General features: G+C 38.0%; 1 protein-coding gene across 1 annotated transcript; it reads right to left on the minus strand.

Annotated features, from left to right (window-relative positions):
• Nucleotides 1-5,387: 5,387 nt before the first annotated feature.
• LOC110542645 (putative olfactory receptor 2W6) lies at nt 5,388-6,332 on the minus strand. Its single transcript, XM_021629195.2, has one exon. The coding sequence runs from the start codon at nt 6,330-6,332 to the stop codon at nt 5,388-5,390; it is 945 nt and encodes a 314-aa protein (XP_021484870.2).
• Nucleotides 6,333-17,259: the final 10,927 nt, after the last annotated feature.

Below are 17,259 nucleotides of genomic sequence, written 5' to 3' on the forward strand. Positions count from 1 at the left end.
TGGACAAGAGGGAAGGAGGGTGCAATTGGGAGGGGAGGAAGGAGGGAGCTTCAGGGGGCATACTAAGTGAATAAACTGTAATTAATAAAAATTAAAAGGAAATAAGCTTGTCAAGAGAAACAGATGATGGCAGCCTGGCTTATATTTCAGAGGAAATTTTGACAGCTCCTGAAAGACTATATCAGGACCATTTGATATTTTGAATGAAGAGTCTGTGTTTCTGGTCAGTTAACTGAGATTATCAATTGATGATGGTTACCTGGAGTGAAGAAATCAGCTGTGGTTAAGAGAAGACCAGTATCACTGAAGCAATCTTCTAGAAATGATTTTCTCAGGGTCTTCATACAGAAACTGTGATCCAGATGGACCTGAGGCTACATCTCATGCTGGCAGCTGAATTAGGTAGTTAAGAGTCAACTGGGTGGTATTGGTTAGAAGGCATAAGGGGGTCATGGAGAGCAACTGAGGTTTGGCACTGTGTGGCAGGGCTCGAGTCCATGAAGAGAGACTTGGAGAGACCATTGGTAAAGTTACAGCCCCAGCTGCAGTAGAAGACCCATGATTGAAGTCATGGAGTAAATTTGAAACTTGGAACATGTGGGATTCTTAAAGTTTCTAGAGAAAGCCCATGAGAAGTTACTGGAAAAGATACGGTTCAGCTACAGTGCAGACCTTCATTTTGGAAATGCTGAGGGACAACCTCTAAGGACCACAGCAGCTGTGCAGTAGACCTGGCCTGATCCTATGAGACAAGCTGTGTGTGCTAGAGAATGTCCCAGCCATTAGTCACTGAGTTTTTTATGCTCAGTTGTAGTTTGTTTTTATTTGTTTATATTGTGGCTATGCCCTGGTTTTCCCGCATGGAGTAAGAAGTTTTTTTAATTAAATTTTTATTATTTATATTAATTACAGTTCATTCATTTTGTTACCCAGCTGTAGCCCCCTCTCTCCATCCTTCCTAATCCCATCTGCTCCCTCCCGCATCTTCTCCTATGCCCCTCTTCAAGTCCACAAATAGGGGAGGACTTCCTCTCCTTCCATCTGACCATAGCTTATCCGGTCTCATCTGAACTGGCTATATTGTCCTCCTCTGTGGCTTGGCAAGGCTGCTCCCCCATCCAGGAGAGACAGTCAAAGAGCTAGCCACTGAGTTCAGGTCAGACACAGTCCCTGTTCCCCTTACTAGAGCACCCACTTGGATACTGAGCTGCCATGGGCTACATCTGAGCAGGGGTTCTATGTTATATCCATTAATGGTCCTTGGTTGGAGTATCAGTCTCAGAAAATACCGCTATGCCCAGATATTTTGGTTCTGTTGCTATGCTTGTGGAGCTCCTATCCTCTCCGGGTCTTACTATCTCCCCCTTCTTTCCTAAGATTCCCTACACACTGCCCAAAGTTTGGCTATGAGTCTCATTATCTGCTTTTATACAATGCTGCATAGAGTCTCTTTCAGAGGTTCTCTGAAACAGGCTCCTGTCCTGTTTCCTGTTTTCTCCTTCTTCCAATGTCCATCTCGTTTGCCTTTCTGAGTGAGGACCCAAGGTCCTTCTTCTAGCTCACCTTCTGTAGGTGTACAGATTTTTGTAGGTTTATCCTATATTATATGTGTAGTATCCACTTATCAGTGAGTATATACCATATATATCTTTCTGATTCTGGGATACCTCACTCAGGATGATCTTTTCTAGTTCCCACCATTTGTTTGCAAATTTCATGATTTCCTTGTTTTTAATTGTTGAGTAGTATTCCATGTGTTAATGTACCACAATTTCTGTATCCATTCCTCCATTGAGGAACATCTGGGTTGTTTCCAGGTTCTGGCTATTATGAATAAAGCTGCTATGAACATGGTTGAAAAAATGTTCTTGTTGTGTACTTAAGCATATTTTGGATAAATGACTAGGAGTTGGTATAGCTGGATCTTGAGGAAGCGCTATTTCTAATTGTCTGACAAAGCGCCAAATTGATTTCCAAAATGGTTGTACAAGTTTATATTTCCACCAGCAATGGAGGAGGGTTCCCCTTTCTCCACATCCTCTCCAGCATGTGCTGTCACATGAGATTTTGATCTTCACCATTCTGATGGGTGTAAACTGAAATCTCAGGGTCATTTTGATTTGCATCTCCCTCCTGGCTAAGGATGTTGAGCATCTTTTTTAAGTTTTTCTATAACATTCTATTTTCCTCTACAGAGAATTCTCTGTTTAGCTCTGTACCCCATTTTTTTAATTGGATTACTTAATCTGTTGCTTTTTAGCTTCTTTACTTCTTTTTATATTCTGGATAATAACCTTCTGTCAGATATAGGGTTGGTGAAGATCCTTTCCCAGTCTGTAGGCTGTTGTTTTGTTCTGATAACAGTGTCCTTTACTTTACAGAAGATTTTCAGTTTCATGAGGTCCCATTTATTGATTGTTGCTCTTAGAGCCTGAGCTGTTGGTGTTCTGTTCAGGAAGTTTTCTCCTGTACCAATGAGTTCTAGGCTCTTCCCCACTTTTTCTTCTAACAGGTTTAGTGTGTCTGGTTTTATGTTGAGGTCTTTTATCCACTTGGACTTTAGTTTTGTGCAGGGTGATAAATATGGATCTATTTGCATTTTTCTACATATAGACATCCAGTTAGACCAGCACCATTTGTTAAGATGCTGTCTTTTTTTTTTTTCCATTGTATGGTTTTGGCTTCTTTTTCAAAAAACAAGTATCTGTAGGTGTATGGATTTATTTCTGGGTCTTCTATTTAATTCCATTGATCCACCATTCTCTTTCTATGCCAGCACCATGCCATTTTTGTTACTATTGCTCTGTAGTACAGCTTGAGATCAAGGATGGAAATACCTCCAGATCATCTGTATTGTACAAAATCATTTTGGCAAGTCTGAGTTTTTTTGTTTTTCCATATGAAGTTGAGAATTTTTCTTTCAAAGTCTGTAAAGAATTGTGTTGGTATTTTGATGGGAATTGCATTGAAACTATAACTTTTGGCAGGATGGCTATTTTCGTTATGTTAATCCTACCTATCCATGAGCCCAGGAGATCTTTCCATCTTCTGATATCTTCTTCAATTTCTTTCTTTAGAGACTTGAAGGTTTTTTTCAAACAGCTCTTTCACTTGCTTGGGTAGAGTCACACCAAAGTACTTTATGTTATTAGTGGCTATTGTGAAGGGTGTTGTTTCCCTAGTTTATTTCTCTGTCCCTTTGTCTTTGGTATACAGGAGGGCTTCTGATTTTTTATTTTTTAGTTAATTTTGTATCCAGCCATTTTGCTGAAGGTTTTTCAGTTGAAGTAGTTCTCTGGATAAATATTTGGAGTCAGTCATGTATCATCATGTATCTATTATATCATCTTCAAATAGTGATACTTTGACTTCTTCCTTTCCAATTTGTATCCCCTTGATCTCCAGTAGTTTTTCTATTGCTCTAGCTAGGACTTCAAGTACCATATGAAGAGATATGGAGAGAGTGGGCAGCCTTTCCTTGTCCCTGATTTCAGTGGGATTGATTTAAGTTTCTCTCCATTTAGTTTGATGTTGGCTATAGGCTTGCTGTATATTGTCTTTACTATGTGTGGGTATGTGCCTTGTAACCCTGTGATGTCCTCGTGGTGGATTTTTCCTTTGATGAGAATGAAGTGCCCCTCCTCATCTTTTTTGATTAATTTTGATTGAAAGTCTATTTTATTTGATATTAGGATCGTTACCCTAGCCTGCTCTCTGGGTCCATTTGCTTACATTTTCCAGCCCTTTACTCTGAGGTAGTGTTTATCTTTGTTGCAGAGGTGTGTTTCTTGGGTGCAGCAGAATGTTGGATCCTGTTTCTGCAACCATTCTGTTAGTCTGTCTATTAGAGAGTCGAGTCCATTCATAATAGTGACCAATGAATGTTAGTTCCTTTTATTGTGGAGTTGGTGGTGTTACTGTGATTCATTGCTTGTTTTCTTTTAATTTTTGTTGTGAAAGTTATCTGTATCCTATGTTTTCTTGGGTGTAGTTATTTTTGTTGGATTGGTGTTTTCCTTCAGTATCTTCTGTAGGGCTGGGATCCTGTGTAGATATTAAATTTAGTTTTGTCATGGAATATTTTGCTTTCTCCATCTATGTTGATTGAAAGCTTTGCAGGGTATAGTAGTCTGGGTTGGCATCTGTGGTCCCTTAAGGTCTGCATGACATCTGCCCAGGCCCTTCTGGCTTTCATAATTTCTGTTAACAAGTCTGGTGTGATTCTGATAGGTCTGCCTTTATATGTTACTTGGCCTTTTTCTCTTGTTGCCTTTAATATTGTTTATTTGTTCTATAGGTTTAGTGTTTTGACTATGATGTGATATGAAGAGTTTCTTTTCTGATCTAGTATATTTGTTGCTCTGTAGGCTTCTTGTATTTTATGGACATCTCTTCCTTTAAGTTGGAAAAATTTTCTTCTATGATTTTCTTGAAAATATTTTCCAAACCTTGGAGGCTAGAATCTTCTTTTTCGTCTATTCCTATTATTCTTAGATTTCATCTTTTCATGGTGTCCTTGAGAATGAAGGGGCACTTCATTCTCATGTTTTGTGTTTGGGACTCTTCCAATTTTACTTTTTCTTCTCACAAGGACAGCTATGAGCGGACCAGGGACCTGGTGCCACTGATTGTCATGGGGGTACGCTAGTGGTGCTAAGGTCCTGTACTATGGCCATAGCACCACCATGTTCCTGTGAGATCAAGTGTCAACACTGGGCTGCATCTTCTATGTGCACTCTGACATGAACTCACTTTAAAATTTTTAAAGTTGAAGACATTTTAAGAAGAGGGGCCCAAAATATAGACCATAGATGTTCTATTGGTATTGCAAGCATGGGGTGATGGATTAGTGGAATAAAAACAATAATAAAATGAATGTATTTGTGCTATCTTTAGACACCTCAGCTAACATGCGTGATCATAAAACATGATTCATTGTTCACATATGGCTATTGAATGTGCTTAACCTCAGATAAAAGGGTTAAAAGCTAAAATAGTCATTGATATCTACCTCCTACAACTACTTGTTTCTCTGTCTCTCTGTGTCTCTCTGTGTTTTTATCTCTCTCTTTCCTCCTTCTTTATAATTGCTGATATTATTGATCTGTTGAAATACCTGAGAAAGTCAGCTTAAAGAAGGAAAGGTTTATTTTGGCTCCCAGTTTTAACACACACACACTCCATCACACTAAAAACAAGAAGTAGCTGGTCACACTGAATCCATAGCTGTGAAGTCAAACATGGAAAAGTTAACATTTTGCCTAATTAAATTATAGGTACAAAATGAATGCCAGAGAAATGGTGTTGAATGGGATGATTAAGCTGCCCATGACAAGGACCATTGTTTCTTCAGCTCCACACTCTGGTTGAATATTTTTCCGTTAACCTTACACTTTGGCAAAATGTTTGTCTATTCCTAGAATTCTCTTCACTGCATTCTTTACATCTTTGTTTCTTAAGGTGTAGATCAAAGGGTTAAGGCTGGGAGTGACAATGGTATACAACAGGGTAAAAAACTGACCTTCCTCATGGGATATGGTATTCTGTGGTTTCATGTACATATAAATGAGTGTTCCATAAAACAGGGTTACTACTGTGAGGTGGGAACCACATGTATTAAGAACCTTTCTCCACCTTTTTGCTGACTTGATCTTCATCACAGCTTGAGTGATAACTCCATAGGAGACGAGAATTAATGATAGAGGTACAAGAAGAAGTACAACTCCTAGAGTATAAACAACAATCTCTATAACTCTGGAATAAACACAAGCCATCTTGATCAATGCTGGCATTTCACAGAAAAAATTATCCACTTCCCTGTGCCCACACCTTGGCAACTTCAAAGTCAAGGGACAAAGAATTAAGGCACTGCCAAGACCACCCAACCAGGCTGACAGCACCATCTTCTGACAAAGAATAGGGTGCATTATCACTGTGTAGTGGAGAGGTTGACAGACAGCAGCATAGCGGTCATAGGCCATCACAGCCAAGAGAAGACATTCTGTGGCTCCCAGGTCCAAGGCAAAGAAGAACTGGAGTGCGCACCCTCCAAATGTAATAGACTTCTTCAAGCCCCATAGATTCACCAGCATCTGTGGGACAATGCTGGTAGTATAACAGAGATCCACAAAAGACAAATTAGATAGGAAGAAATACATGGGTGTATGGAGATGAGAGTCCAGATAAGACACTAGAATGATGGTTGTGTTTCCTACCAGAGTCACAATATAGAAGATGAAGACAACTGCAGAGATGATGTGCTCCAGTTGGGGTCGACTGGAGAACCCCAGAAGGATGAAATCTGTCTCAGAGCTTCTGTTGTTTGTTTCCATTGCTCCTTAGGAAAATCTAGGACACAAGAGTATAATAACCAGAGTTAATTTCAGCCTTTGGTGGAAGGGCTAGTCTCTGGCTTTTGACATGAGTGTTCAAAATCCATCATCTGCATTTGTCTTCTTCTTAGAGCATATTTTGAAATATTTGTCAATAACCTGAGCTTCTCAGTATTTATTGTATCCAATGATTTTACAAATTGCTGAATGCAGTCCCTGTACATTAGAAACAATTGAAAACCATGAATTTGTACTGTCATCTAACCCATGTTTCTGTGTGTTTTGATTTTGTGTTAAAGAATAATGAGAATAAAAGTGAGAGTATATACTATATACGTTTGTGTGTATATATGTGTGTATGTATTTTTGAGGATAGGATTTCAAGTGTTTGTGTATGTGTGTGTGTGTCTCTGTGTGTGTAGATCATGGCTTTGTAGTGTTACCTGTGCTGGTCTTGAACAACCATACCCTGCTGGAATGGAAAAGATACTGAAATTTTCCCATGGAACTATATATTTATCACTTGATTATGACAAATTTTTCCTTTATCAGAGGTGCTAAGCTTCAAGGAAAAAGTTTTTAAATTTATAAATGCTCTACCACTTTTTCTTGTGTTCATTTACAAGTGCCTACATCCTAGCCATTATCACTATCATAATAGAACTGCCACCTCCTCTTCTGAGTTTTTCTCTATTCAATCTTATGGTCATTGTGCTTTCTGGTGTGATTTTGCTGTTCATAAATACACATTTTTGTGATATACCTTTTTTTGATATTCCTTTGCTTACCAAGAAATAATAACTTCTCTAAAGTATTAACCTTTATCAGTTTATGACATTTTTAATACATATAAAGTGTCACGCTACACATTCTGCTTAACTTTATGGACGTACTTCAACTTATACACTGAACTAGTTCTAGAATCTTTTGGCCATCACAGACAACAGCCACTGTCAGCATCTTGTTACTCAGAAACTCCCCAGAAGTAGCCAGGCAGATGATCCAGCAAGAGACAGATCATAGGATAAGCAGTAAGTCAGCTGTCCTTACCAAATTCACCAATCAGCACTGGATTTTCTGGTTACTCTGCATCCTGTTAAGGAAAAACTATCACCTGGTTACCTTTAAAAGAGAATGATAGGGAAGAAATGATAGGGAAGAAAACCCTCATCAGTCTTGATACTTTTGAATCGTGTGGCATATATCTAGCGATCCATATCTTATTTCTCAGTGAGCTCTGACCATGAACTTCAGACTTAGAGTTACTTATATTTATAGTGCTTTTAGGGACATGAAAATAAAGCCTAATTTTCATTAAAAATAAGGTGATGATAAATTATCTCAAGTAAATCATTGTTGTATAAACCTTAGTGAGAGCATGAAAATCTGTTATTAAAAAAGGAAGACTTACTCACAAATTATATGGAGTGAAAATGTAGTTTTTCCTAGTAGGAATGTGTTGATTTGGCTGAGTATCAAGTTTTTATATTAGTAGGATGTCAACTAAGTCATGCATAGTACTTAGATGAACTTCTTTTTCTTTTTCTTGGCAGGGGGGTTGGGGCATGGATGGCTCAATGCTTTTTTGAGACAAAGACACTTACAGGCCAGGCTGGCCTTGAATCTGTTGTTTAACAAGGGATGACCTTGAATTCATGGTCTCTCTTGCTTCTCCCAAGTGCTGTAATTACAAGAATTGCCTGCATGTGCTACTACACATGATAAATTCCAGGCAAGGCGTTGAATCATAGGAATACACTGTATGTAAGCTATACTCTTGGGCAGTAAGTTAATCCACTTGTATACTACACTCTCCATATGTGAAGTAAATATAATTATATTCCCTTCTTCAGTGGGAGGTTATGAACATTAGTACTCATAAAAAGACCTAGAACCTAAGCTTATATTTAATTTTAAAAAGACAGACTGCCCACATGTCAAACAAGCACTATTCTCCCTAACCCTTTCACTTTTGCACAACTGGTTTACTTGGTGTTTAGAGCTAAACTCAAATGTCTTGATTTTTTGGTCTTGATTTTTCTCAACCTGGCTTCTACACTGCACAAATGTGTATGTGTGCAACAACACAGAAGCATAGAACAATACCTACACTGTGCAGAGAAACCAGGAGCAAGACATGACTTCAGCTCCCAAAATTACAAATTACAAATTACCTAGGTTTCTCTGGATTTCTTAAAGCTGAGAGTGTTGAGAATTTAAAAGCCATGATCTCTAAAGTGGAAACAGACCTCAGAAGTTCAGACTCCAGCCTTCTGCAGCACAGATATTCTTTCCCAGAGAACTTTCTACAATTCCCATTGTAGAAGCTCGGTGGCAGGGAAACCAGCTTTCCTTTCAATTGGTGCCTCTTACAATAAACACAAAATCTCCTTTTCCATAAAATCTAGGCACTGGCTCTTTCTTTTAATCCTTAAATTATCACCAGTAGTAGTCCATTTACTATAACTTCATATCTAAAATGGTTTTATTAATAAGTAAACCAAATGCAATAATAAAATAATAAGAAAGGTGCTGAGTAGCTAAACAGTCAAGTAACTCAGACCCAGTCAAAAAATTAATACAACTTCCCCAAAATACTTCTCTGCACCTCACACTTCATAACTCTACCTAGACCACGCACTTTACCTGAAAACAAAGTGGAAAAAAGTAGCATGCTACATTTAAAACAAGCCTGTTTGTCAGTAGTATATTACAGTTTCCAATAATATAACATATTGTTACACTTAACAAGTTCAATAATTTTTAAGATAAATTAACTTAAACTATCTGGGCATACTTGATATGTATAAGGATCTGAACAGAAAACAGAAATAAAAATTTGAAACTGTATTAACATTTAAAAACATGTTACGTGGATCATTTATTAATGATAATCCAAGAGGTGCATGGTCAACAACGTCCAAACAGGAAAGATTAGGTCCAAACAGTTGCTTTAAAATCCTGGGCTCAGATAAGCTATATGTCTTCCACTAGTCTCTGCCACTTCTTTAACAGGCTAATCAGTTTTTATGTGACTTGGTTTCTTCACCTGCAGTATTTAAACAGGACCTGCTTTGTTTAAGGTTTGGAGAAGGCTTAACTTACAGTTAATTTACAATACTTAGCATGAGCTTGAAGTCTAAAGACCACTCAGAAACTTCAAAATACACAAACTATCAACTTGGAATTTAGTCCTCTCTCCTAAGTGGTCTCCAATGTATCCATATTACATATACATTTCACACTTTTCAGAACTTTATATTCCTGTTCCATAGAGACATACACTATCTGTAATCTGGTTCTCAATCTTCTCCATTTCTGTTGGACACAGCAGACAATACTCACCAGGAGACAAGATGATTAAAATATGTCTCCAGGCAGAGAGAGTTCAGAGGTTTTATGCTTTTTTCTAGTCCAAATGTACCCATGTTCCCACGAAGATGATCTCTCCTTTCATTGGAAACGCAGAGAAAGTTCTTGTGCAGAAAGATATGAAAGCATTGAAAGTAAAGTTGGATTACCTACCAACCTTTTTCATAGCCATCCCACAAACCCATTCATACTTAACAGCAACAGTTGGACTAAAATTCAATAGTAATAGTATCTATTTAATATGAAGCTTGGATTAAAATTAGATCTGAAAACAAATGGAAAAAATCAGTGGATCACTTTTGGCTAACTACACTTTGGCTCAATATTTGAAACTGCTTATTGCATCCTCTTATTCATAATCATACCTACTGTTTTTCAGTAGGGCACTATGTTGTTTGGTTTGAACTCCAAGGCTACTTGACTGCAGTGAGGAAGTACTTACGCTCAACTCTAAGGGCTACTCTGTTGGTGTGGTTTAGTCCTGAGGGGATTGGTGGCCCACAGAGGTGATTAAGGAAAACTGCGACTACAGTCAGAATCCTGTCCAAATAGCAATTTTATGACGGGTTCCCTTAAGACAATGGTTTCACCTCTTCCTTTTGTTTCACACTTCAAAAGAAATTCATTTCATGGACAGACTTACATACTTAGTGTTATATCAAGCCTATATTGAAAATTAGAAGTAAGTCCATCTATAAAAGTTAACACATAATTTGAAATCTCTTATGACCAATGGAGAGCAGAGCAAAAAACTTGTTATGTAAGTATTGCACCTACAGAATAGAAAATAGTTGATCTCTTATTTATGAAGTAATCATAATTGTTAGTACATGAATTATCTCACCACTGTTTCATTGTCAATTAAATTCATGTAACAGATGAAAATTCTTGAGGTTACCTCCAATTCAAGGACTGGAAATTTAACAATAGCTGAAAGGCCCCTGCATTTCCACTCTTCTGTGTTTCCTATCTGACTCATAGGAAATCATATTGAGGAGTCATATTCCTCATGAACTCCCTTAAAAAATCAGGTATATCATCTGTAACACCAGTTCTAGCGATTCCGATGCTCTCTTCTGGTTTCCACAGGCACTTCATACACATGATAGCAAAACATGGAGCCAAAACACCCATTCGTTAACGTGCACGCGCGCGCACACACACACACACACACACACACTGATATAAAAAGTCCCTTACACAAAGCACATAGCCATAAAATGAAGGCATGCCTGCCACACAGACTATTAAAAGTATTCAATAGATACAGCTCATTTGGTTCAGTAAAATAGAACATCACACACAACACAATGAATTTAGTAGTAAGAGGTATACTATCTACATGTAGTGTTGGAAAAAATTACTTTGGCTGTAAGCTGTGAAACAAAGAGGCCGATAAGATAGCTGTTGGAATAGCTCAGGTCTGAGTTGTTGATTATTTAGACTAAACCAGTAGCTAGTAATATGGGGACCACTGTGATGGTGGTGGCTGTAAAAGACTTAGTTAGTTTAATGGAAATGGGAGTTAAGATAGTATTTGTTATTTCTTTATACATTAAAACTTATAACATTTATATAAGACTATTGTAATTCTGATGTACAATATGAAAATGAGTATGTGTGATTACACTGTGAAATTTAAGTACCAGACCTGTCAATGAGCAAGAATGTGTTTGCTCCTATCACTATATGTTTTTCCCCCTATTAAGAGCACAACTTTTCAGACTTGCCTCATAAGTGGAAAACATTGCTGTTTTCCTACTTATCTGTATTGGTTTTTGTGGTTGTGGTTTCTTCATTTTTTTCTTAAACTCAGTATTTTCTACCTGAGAGAATATTGAAGCCTCATTGTATGCAAGGAAAATGGACCTGAGCTGATGAGCTTGTTTATTTACCTGTGAAGAAAAGTTTGCTTGCTACAAAGCTAGTGATGTGGATAATTTAATTACAGAAAATAGGAAACATAGATTATTTCAGAATGCATTAGATTCTGACCTTATTTAATGCCACCACAGTCCACAGAGCATGGTGATTATCCACCACTATTCTCAGGAAACTTCTCTGTCTTGTATGGCTTACAGGGAGAGAATACTCTGGTGCAGAAAACTAAAATATCTAGATCACATTCTGAGCCTTTTCACAATTATGAATATTCAAGTAGCTTTTGAGAAAATGGTGATTACATGAGTGTGCTGGTTATTCTTAGGTCAACTTGACACACAACTAGAGTTATCTGAAAGGAGAAAATGTATTCAAAAGATCCACTCTCAAGCATTTTTTAAGTCAATGATTGACAGAGGAGGGCCCAGGCCATTGTGGGTGCTGTCATTCCTGGGCTGGTGATCCTGGGTTCTAAAAGAAAGCAGACTGAGCAAGCCCTGTGGAGCAAGCCAGTAAGCAGCACCTCTCCATGGCTTCTGCATCAACTCTTGTTCCATGTTCCTTCCATGTTTGGGTTCTATTCCTGACTTCCTTCAAAGATGAACAGTGATATATAAGTATAAATCAAAAAAATCCTCGTTGAAGGATGTTTTTGTGCAGTCTATTTAAATGCTGACTTCTGTACCAGAGATCTGGTCCCAGTCCCGACTTTGAAATTGTAATTATAATGAAGCAACTCATGTCTTCATATCCTGTGAACATTGTTCTCCATTACCTTCTGATTGGTTAAATAATTGGACAGGTGAAGATAAGGCGGGACTTCTGAGCCCAGTGAGAGGGTTCCAGATGGGGACCAGAGAGGAGAGGAGTCACCATCAGGACATGTATGAAGAAGGAGGTGCCAGGGCAAGACTAATTTGGTAGGTAATAGGCCACATGTCTGGGAAGTGAGAGAGGCCAGTATTATCAGTTTAGAACAGCTATCTGCCCAGCTATAGTGCCTGAAGCTTTTAATAAATATAATAGGTCTCAATGTTATTAATCAGAGCATAGGGCAAGCATAGAAAAGCATCCATTTTACAAACTTTTTCTTTCCCAATTTGCTTTTCAGTCATTGTGTTTCATTGCAACAAAAGAAACCTTAACTAAGACAATAAGGAAAAAAAAAAGACTTGAAATTACAATCATGGATTTATCAGTGTGGTTCTGTTTTGTTGTTGTTTTATTTTGGAACTGTACCCTATAAGTGAAATAGATAATTTATATAAATTATAATTCTAATTCTCCAAGTGAATGTCAAAAATCAGATTAAAGCTAGGACATTCCATTCCATTTTTTTTTTTTTTACTTTCAAAAAAAAAATCAGGTATATTATACCCCACATTCATATGTGAGTGCATAAATATCATGTGTTCTTTAGTTTACATGCTTTGAATTTAAGCAAAAAAAAAAAAAAAAAAAGTTTATGCCACTCTGGGGATTTTTCTCTTTCACTTAAAATTTTTTGTAAGATTCATTCAATACATTGTGTCCAGCTGTGGCTTACTGTCCACTGTGTGAGCATATTGTTAGTATAAATCCCATATTGATAGATATTCACAGAGACTATAGTTTCCAGCTTATGTGAGTGGTTCCATGGTGAATTATTTCATACAAGTCTCACTAAACCTACAGTCAAGAAAGCCTTGCTGTGTGCTTAATATACAAACTGTTGGTTTATGGAATAAATTAGGAGTAAACATTACAATACTTTTCTCCCATGTGAAATTTGTCAGTTTGTCCTACACTTATTACATATAGATTATTCTACTGATCTACATATTTTTAAGCACATGGCATTATAAATATTGAAGTTATTACCAGTTGAAATGGTGTAATTGGGGACTGGAGAGATTACTCAGTGGTTAAGAACACTGTCTGCTCTTCCAAAGGTCGTCATGAGTTCAATTCCCAGAGACCACATGGTTGCTCACAACCATCTATAATGTGAACTGATTCCCTCTTCTGGCAGGTGTAAATGCAGATAGAACACTCATATTCATAAAATAAATAAATCTTTTTTTAAAAAGAGAGAAATGGTGTAAATTTTATCTACCTGTGGCCTTGTGCTTGTGATTCTAATCACAGAGTTGAGGCAACAAGGTTTTGTTATACCCAGATATGGAGACCCTAAAAGACTAAGAGAAGTTGAGTCTGTTGCAAAATACATGAGGCTTTATTTAATACAAGCTTGAGCCTGGATCACAACAACCTCCCTGGTGAAGAGGAGGACTGTGGTGGGGTGATCTAGGGCAACAAGGTTTTTAAAGGGCAAAACCGCAAGCGGAGGTGTTACATCCCTTGGAGTTACATGATTGGTTAAAGGCAATTGACTTTTGAAATGATTGGTTTACTTTAGGCACAAAGTCCATAAACAGTTCTGGCCTGGCCATCTGGGTAGATTGCCAGGAGATGGTATATCTTTAAGTGGTTCAGAGCAGGCCATCTGGGTTGGTTTCCTAGCAACTGTATCTCTAGTGGGCAGGGAAAGAATGCAGTAAGGCTGGTTCTTCCCCTCAGGTGGCTGGATATGTCTCTATCTGGCTGGCCTTTGTTCAGCTTCTGCTTTAAACCTTAAACCAATACCCCCACCCAAAAAAAAAAAAAACCTAATTTTTAATTCTTTGGTCTCTCATTCCCCCTTCCCATGATCATTTGAAGACCCAATCTTGGGTCTTCCAGATATGACCCCTGTAGTCCTCCAGATTTACCTTTCCACAATGGGATCTCAGGACCAATACTGTATCACTCCCAAGCACTCAAGCAATTTAAAATACAAGGCCCAAAGGTAAAAATAAAAATGAATAGGGGTCCCATCAGGATAGATATAAGGGTAGTAAGCCAAGGAGAACTATTATACCAGGATTTAAACCATCCTCTGGAATCCTCTCTTGCTAATGTCTCTTCAGGCTTTTTGTCCAGTTGCTACTCCAGCTAAGCAGGTCCCCAAAATAATAGCTAATGTCAGGGGGCCATTTTTGCCTTACCATTTCAGCCTCCCAGGTGGGATTGGGACTGATGGCCTCTTGTTCTGAAACTGATTCAGTTCTGACAATAGGACCATAAGAATAGGGTCTAGGAATAGGAATAGGAATCAGGGCCTAGGAAAGCTGAAATGCCAACCAAAGGCTGGGCAATGGGGTACTATCTAATTAACCATCCAGTTGAAGAGGCATGGAGCCATCGCATTGGCTGGACTGGTTTATTCAGCTTCCAGCAAGTCCAGATTTCAGCTTGCAGTCCATGGCTGATCCCCAAATAGAGTCAAGCAAGTGAAAATCTGCTAAGACAAATTCAGACTAGAGACAGAAGTTAAAACTTGTCTAGTAATTAGGGAAAATGAAGAATCCCAAGTCCAAGGGAAAAACTCATCTGAGGTCCATTTGAGCTACACCAGATCCAGATCCAGATCCAGATCCAAAAAGTCTTCTGACTTTTTGATTTCCTGAAATTCATATTAGCATCACCATTGTATTGCAATTCATACTTTGGAAAAATCAGTTAACAGGTGTCTATAAGACAGAAGAAGTAAACTCATGCCATTAAGACCTAGTAAAATCTATGGCTTTTGGGTCAGATATACACATTCAACAGAAGTTTTTAGCATGATGCACCTTTAAGTCTGTCTCCCAAAGGCAACCAAAATGAAATTAAAATCTCAAGCTTGTGACTAAATAATAAGCAGCCAGTGCTCCACCAACTTATCAAAACTTTACTGACCAGTGTCAAAACTCTGAACTTCTGACATCCTATAACAGCATAAACACAACAATAGCAGAGAGAAGGGAGATATCTGAAATATTTCCCGTTTTCAATATGCCTTAAATTACTTTCTTATATCATTACAACTTATATGCATATACCTCAAAACACCTACCCAGATCCTCCAATATTTTTTTTTGCATTTACCCAAATGTGAAACATTTTCCTAGGCCCTTAAACAATTTTTGTATTCCCATAACTTAAACTTTCATATCCTCAGACCTTACATCTATCCAGTTATTCACTGTAAAACACTGCCAATTAAAATGAAGCCCGTGAGCAAGGCAAACCTGATTGCCTTTCTAAATAAGAGATCAAGTGCCTAGTCGTTCTTACTAGCTAATTAACTGACCAATGAACTAACAGTCTAATTGTCTGCTCTTTAGCTGCAAAGCTACCATTAGCTTAGCTTAGCCGTCAATGTAATCAGAGACTTGAGAAGGATAAATTATAAGCTAAATAAATGTACCAGTCTATGTACCAATCAAAATGACAGTGACGACTAGTCAGTCCACAACCTAGGCAATTGTCCCTGGCTCCTGTAGTCTCATGACATCATGAGCAGAGACAGTTTGGCCATCAGGCACAGAAGATGAGAGACCGTTTATATTGGGGAAAAAAAGAACAGGAAAGAATAGTTTCTTGTCTTCATCAACATGAAACAATGACTCTCCAGGTGTCCATAGTTTTGTCCCAGTCCAATTGTCCAGCTGGACCCTAGTGGTGAGCAACTTGGGGCAGTCTTGCCCAGTAGTTAGCATACCACAATCCAGAGTAAAAGTCATCTGTTGTTATGTCCAAATCTTCTTGGAGACCCTGGGAAGCTAATGCCAGGATTTTGGGACTCTCTGTCATACATTACATGCCACATTCATCAGATCTCTTACAAGCTTGAGGGCCAGCATTTCTGAGTTACTCGTTGCCTATCTTTATCTGCTCCATACTGCATCCTATAAAACACAATTTTATAATCTCTAATTCTGGCATATTTCTTAGATAAGTGTTTTAGAACCAGATCTATTTCAAATAGATCTACATAGGCAAACTTTGTCATTACCCATCCTAGGCTTAACCTTGAAAACCTAAACAACAGACTAGGTAAAGCTCAACCTTGTAGCCAACTGCAGTCATTAGAATAAGTTAAAATATATTTCTGAACTAAAATCAAAGAAAAACTTGCAATCAGATAGTTCATAGAGGGGCTAGCAAATCTTGCTAATCCTACCACAGTGTGTTAAAACTGAACAGCAAAAGTCTTAAAGGACAGAAGTTGCACTTAGCACTAAACAGAGAACTAAACCCATCTGGCAGCCCTTAACAAAGACGGCAGTAAAACAGCAGCTCCACCCTCTTTATCCCTGAACCAACATGGCGGCTGGCTACATGTTGTTACAGGCTGTGGCCAGAAATTTAAAACATAGATATTAGGTTTTGCTGATGGTGTTGTTACTTCCCACGGTATAGCAAGAACTGTGCAACATTTACAGTTTCCCATAACCAAGTAATCAAATAAGATTTAGAACCAACTGCATATTAGAATAGTACAGAACATTTTAAACTGTACTTGAATTATTCTGGCCATACCAAACCTATTGGCCAAAAAGAAACAGTATTAATCCATTCACTCAGGAACTGGTGGTCAGGCATATATTTCATATAATGGTTAACAATGACTTGAATAAAACCGTGTATAACCCTGGGCTAATATGGAGCTGTAGCGCTCTTCCCCCTTTAAAGAGCATAAGAAAACATTTTGCACTGAAGAATCGCCAGCCTTTTTTTTAAGATTTATTTATTTATATGTATATGAGTGCTCCTCTAGATATATACCTGCAAGCCAGAAGAGGGCATCAGGTCTCAGTATAGATGAGTT

This window comes from Meriones unguiculatus, chromosome 19 (assembly GCF_030254825.1).
Source record: "Meriones unguiculatus strain TT.TT164.6M chromosome 19, Bangor_MerUng_6.1, whole genome shotgun sequence".
Classification (NCBI taxonomy): Eukaryota; Metazoa; Chordata; class Mammalia; order Rodentia; family Muridae; genus Meriones; species Meriones unguiculatus.